Here is a 5,430-nt window from a genome sequence, read left to right as displayed (position 1 = left end):
GCAGTGCAAACACCTTAAGATGAGATCCAGAAGACAGGAAACCGCGAGGTTTACAGGACGACCCCTAACGTCATATCCGGTGGCCTTCTCTACGGCCTCCACCTTACCGGAAGTCGCCGGGGTGACGAAGCAAAATGCCCGTAGGGGCGGTGCCTCTTCCAGCAGCCAATGGGCTCTGCCCACCTCCCTCCTCCGTCACGGTTTTGTCTAATCGTGGACTGTGGCGTTTGGAGGGCGGGGCGCGGAGGCGGCTACGGAAACCCAGCGGGGCCAGGCGCTCCAGTCACTCGGAAGCGGGGAAACAGGGCAAGATGGTTTACATCTCGAATGGTGAGTTGGAGGGGCTGCGGCGGCGACAGCTGACCTGGAAGCCCAACCCCGGGTTTCTTCCATTCTCGCTCGCTGGGCCCGGCGCCCCGCGGCCGGGCGGAGCCGGCTGCGAACTCGCTCCGGCTTTCGGCGCACAGCCGATGGTCCCTGCGCCGTCGGCTGTCGGGCGCCGAGGCCCCCTGGGTGAGGACCGCGCCGGGTTCCCGCCGGCCTTGCGCTGGTACAGCCGGTTTCTGACTAGATTTGTGAAAGTGGTCTTTCCTCTCCGGCGTCGGCATCCTTAACTAGTAAAGACATGGACGTCGACACTGAGTACTTAGCTCTTGTGCCTCGCGCATTGTTACAGCGTTATTCACTTGTGTCTTTCAGTCTTTATAACAGTCCTGTTCAGGTCGTATTTTATTATCCCTGTTTTACGGATGGCGACTCACAGGGATCGGAAGGGTGATAGACAAGCGACCGATATTGGCCGAGTCGGGATTCAAACCCCGGGAGGGCGGCGTCAGCGTCCTTTGTGTACTGCTTCCTTCTGTGACGTTTAAAAAGGTCGCGCAAGTTGGAGGAAAGCTGGGGGTGTGCTTTTTCCTCAGGAGAGGGTAACAAGTCATACGTGCAACTTTGTGCCCGAATTTTAAGGGACACAGGAAGAAGTACCATTCCCTTTAGGAGCAAGTTAGTTATTACTGGAATAGAGAGTCCAAGAGCGACTTAATTCTGTGACTTGACAAAGAAAATGACAGAAAGAGGCAACATGAATGGGTCAGATCGATGCCAGAAATGCCTGCCCACTTGTTTGACTCAGGTGAGATCCCTTGGTACAGTGGTTGCTTTTGAATCACCTGTTTATTTTCAGAGATGAGTAAGGTAATCAGAAGTCTTGTGGCTGATTGCCCTTTGCATTTCTTTGCTGCTTTCAAAATCTCCTTTCCCCATCTCCCACTTAAAAATCTTTGAAAACAAGTAGGTTCATGGACACTAAACAGCATCAGTTTCATCTTGGTTCTGGGCACTTACAGACTTTAGTTTGTTTTATATCCTTTGTGATTAAGATAGAAGCGTCTATGCATTGTTGAATAATTCCTTATATTTGTGGTGTATCGTTGTGTATGCATTATCTTGATTCACATAAACAGCTGGTTAGGACCTTTTATTTGTTGTTTATCTCGCTAGTATAGTTGAGAAACGCAGCTGCATTCAAGCATCTTATTTCTCTCTGGAGATAAGGGGTGTCTACCTTCAGAAAGTAGTAGGGAAAGTGCAAAAAACAAAGGAAGGATTGATGAGGTCCAGTTAGATCCGTCTTAGAAGGACTGTATTTTTCCACACCTCATACTTGACAAAATATTTTTCTCTGTCAGATGATTTTTTCCCCAACAATTCTATATGATGGCTAGTCCTGGACTATTTTTTTTCTCAGAAAAGGATCACAGCAGCCAATGAAGCAGAGCCAGTGAGGGGAAGAACCAAGCCTATCACACATCCTTTGACTTTGTATAGCCTTTTTGCTCCATAACTCATTGAGAGCATAGATAAGTGGGTACCTGAAAGTAAGGTGGTCAAGGAAGGAGGTAAATCCTGGTGGAGGGAATAGAGGCAAGTGAGGTGAAGCCCTTGAAATGGAGAGGAGAGGTAGTTGCTGTTTTCCCCGCAAAATGTTTTGACCTCATGATCTGCCAGGCTGAAACTCTGGTATGCTACTCATTTTGTAGCTTCTGTTAAAGTTGAAAAAATATATACAGTTTTGCCTACGGAATCAATTATTATTAAAATCAAGAACATCCTGTTACAATGAATAGTGGTCATCTTAATGAAGCCCAAGCCAAATTCCCTTCGGTACTTAGACCATGCATACTTTTGATTTGTAAGAATTCTAAAGGCCTGTAAGAGTATATATGAACAATCTTTTTATTCAGGCAAGAGACTTTGCAAGTGAAAAGAAATGCTCTGAACACTTTTAGGAAATGGAAGTGATGTGAGAATTCTTTATGTACACTCATCTCATTGGTTTCCTCAAAATACTTGAAGAAGGTAGTTGGGGCTCAGTGCCCATAGCACAGTGGTTATGGCACCAGCCACATACACTGAAGGTGGCGGGTTTGAACCCAGCTAAACAACTGTAAAAAAACAACAAAAAAATAGCCAGGCCTTGTGGCGGGTGCCTGTAGCCCCAGCTACTTGGGAGGCTGAGGCAGGAGAATTGCTTAAGCCTCTCAGGTTGCTGAGAGGTGTGACATCATGGCATTCTACCGTGGGCGACACAGTGAGACTCTGTCTCAAAAAAAAAAAAAAAAGGTAGGTCGTTTCTCCATCAGCAAGGAATGATGTGTTGAGGTTGGCATTCCCATCAAGGACAATAACTACCATGGCTTCCCGTGCTTTAACCAAACTCAGATATGTGGCCTCCTGGCCAGGCCCTTGCAGTTTCATATTGTTGGAGCATTCACTGTATTTTTTGGGATCGCAGCTTTCTATAAGTTTACTGAGGCTGAACCAAGAAAGATTGTGGCATATGCAGATTTCTATAGATGGTATGATTCTATGAAAGATTTTGAGAAGATGAGGAAGGCTGATATCTTTTAGAATGCAAACTGATTTTGGAATATAAAGAATTTCTTTGGGTTGATTTACATAGAAATTTGTCACTGACCTGTGTTCCTGTAATTAACAAATTAAAAAAAATAGTTGAATAAAGAGGTTATTTGTACATCCATGTTCATAGCAGCATTATTCACAATAGCCAAAAAGTATAAGCAACCTAGATGTCTATTGGTAGATGTGAGTGGATAAACAAAATGTGATATATATTACAAAGGAATACTTTTCATCTTTAAAAAAGAGGAAAGAAATTTTGACACATATTATAACATAGAAGAACTTTGAACATATGCTAAGTGTAAGAGTATGTATGAAGGAACATAAAAGTCATGAAAGGACAAAAATTGCACTATTCCTTTCAAGATTTCTAGAGTAGTCAGATTCATTAAGACAGATGAATAGTGCTCACCAGGGTCTGGGCAGGGGAGGTAATGAGGAGTTAGAGTTTAATGAGAATAGAGTTTCAGCTGGGGAAGATGAATAAGTTCTGTATATTTAATGATTAAAACAGTAAATTTTTATGTATATATTACCATAAAAAATATTTAAATAGAATGAAGTCACCCACTAAAATTACAAACTGAAGGTAAGCATTTGATATATTAAAGAAATGTGGAGCTTTACTTTTTTGAGCCCGTAGAATGGTGATCACATAATAGATTTCTCCTGGGGTTGACCATTTAGAACAAATGGACAAGTCGAAACCTGAGTGTTATTGTTACCTAACTAATTAACTATAATGGCTGTTGGGCTTTTGTAGCACTCACTGAAGTTTCTTTATTTGTCTGTAGGACAAGTATTGGACAGCCGGAGTCAGTCTCCATGGAGATTATCTTTGATAACAGATTTCTTTTGGGGAATAGCTGAGTTTGTGGTTTTGTTGTAAGTATGACATTCTTCTGTAATAAGTGATGTTTATTAATTGATATTTAAGTTGACTGAAGTACATTAGTACATTGTATTGGGTATCCTAAATGAGCTCAACTTTTCCTGAAGCAGTTTGTTTTTTTTTTTTTGAGACAGAGACTCAAACTGTCACCCTGGGCAGAGTGCTGTGGCATCACAGCTCACAGCAACCTCCAACTCCTGGGCTCAAGCGAGTCTCCTGCCTCTGCCTCCCAAGTAGCTGGGACCACAGGCTCCCGCCACAACACCCGGCTATTTTTTGGTTGCAGCCATCATTGTTGTTTGGCAGGCCCGGGCTGGATTTGAACCCGCCACCTTAGGTGTATGTGGCTGGCGCCTTAGCCACTTGAGCCACAGGTGCCGACCCTGAAGCAGTTTTTAATCATTTTTAAAGTAGCTTTACAAAGGGAAATTAAGACTTGCTTAGTGATAAAGCTGCTGCTACCAAACATGATTGTGAATATGTCTGTTGGGTTGGTAAGCTATTGCATGTCTTAACTTTGGCAGTAACCACTTCAACCTGTGGCTGGGCCTGTCTATTTTTATGCTAAATAACTCTGCATTCTACTCCTGGTTTATGTTTGTGTGTGCAACTTTTAGTCTATATTATACAATGGCTACCTAAGGGGAGTTATATCTTGATTTTAAAAGAATTCCTAAGGGGTGAAACTTTTTTTTTTTTTTTTTGAGACAGCATCTCACTCTATTGCCCTCAGTAGGGTGCTATGGCAAGCTCACGGCAGCCTCTAACTCTTGGGCTTCAGCGATTCTCTTGTCTCAGCTTCCCAAGTAGCTGAGACTATAGGCGCCTGCCACAACACCTGGCTATTTTTTTGTTGCAGTTGTCATTGTTGTTTAGCAGGCCTGGGCTGGGTTTGAACCCTTCTGCCTTGGTTGTATGTGGCTTGCACCCTACCCACTGAGCTACAAGCACCACCTCAAGTAGTGAACTTTTTTAAAATGAAGAGTTAGAGTTAATACAGAAGAGATGAAAATGTAAACATTCCCATAATTTTGAGCAGTTTTTAATAAATGCATTTTTTGGTTTTTCACATGTTATTTTAGGAAAATTATTCATTAAGTTTTACTCATGCCTAAGTTTGGATATATTGATGTATTTGAGTGTCTCATGGTCAGAGAACTGCAGGGATGTAACAGTGCCTTCATTGATTTTACTGTCCATATCTTTTTATTCCAAGGAGTACTTGGATGGTCATGATTATGGGAGGTAGACATCAGGGGAAGTTATTCCATGTGGAAGAAACCATATGGTGGATGGCATAAAAGTTTGAATATCAGGCTGTGGTCTTTAGGCTTAATTTGGTTGTATCTGTGGCTTAGAAAGCTTTACTTTTATGGTTGCATGTAGCATAAATAGGAGGGTAGAATGTAAAATGCAACAGATGCTTCCATAGGAAAATGCAACAGGGCACACGAGAGGTCTTCAGTGACCCGGTACAAAACTTATTTAAAGTCTTATAAATTTCACCTGCTCTGGCTCGGTTCCTGTGGCTCAAGTGGCTAAGGTGCCAGCCACATACACCTAAGGTGGCAGGTTCAAATCTAGCCTGGGCCTGCCAAACAACAATGATGGCTGCA

At 42.9% G+C, this 5,430-nt stretch overlaps 1 protein-coding gene across 1 annotated transcript in view; it reads left to right on the top strand.

Moving 5' to 3' along the window:
• Nucleotides 1–260: 260 nt before the first annotated feature.
• Nucleotides 261–5,430, top strand: part of SELENOK (selenoprotein K) — a 6,184-nt gene continuing 1,014 nt past the window's right edge. The window contains exons 1-2 of the mRNA XM_003789495.3: nucleotides 261–330; nucleotides 3,717–3,807. Of these exons, the coding sequence (XP_003789543.1) occupies nucleotides 312–330; nucleotides 3,717–3,807 (110 nt within the window). The 5' untranslated portion in view covers nucleotides 261–311. The remainder of the gene's footprint in view (nucleotides 331–3,716; nucleotides 3,808–5,430) is intronic.

This window comes from Otolemur garnettii, unplaced genomic scaffold (genome assembly GCF_000181295.1).
Source record: "Otolemur garnettii isolate 467f Iridium unplaced genomic scaffold, OtoGar3 scaffold00032, whole genome shotgun sequence".
NCBI classification, from domain to species: Eukaryota; Metazoa; Chordata; class Mammalia; order Primates; family Galagidae; genus Otolemur; species Otolemur garnettii.
This window is presented reverse-complemented; position numbering and strand designations above follow the sequence as displayed.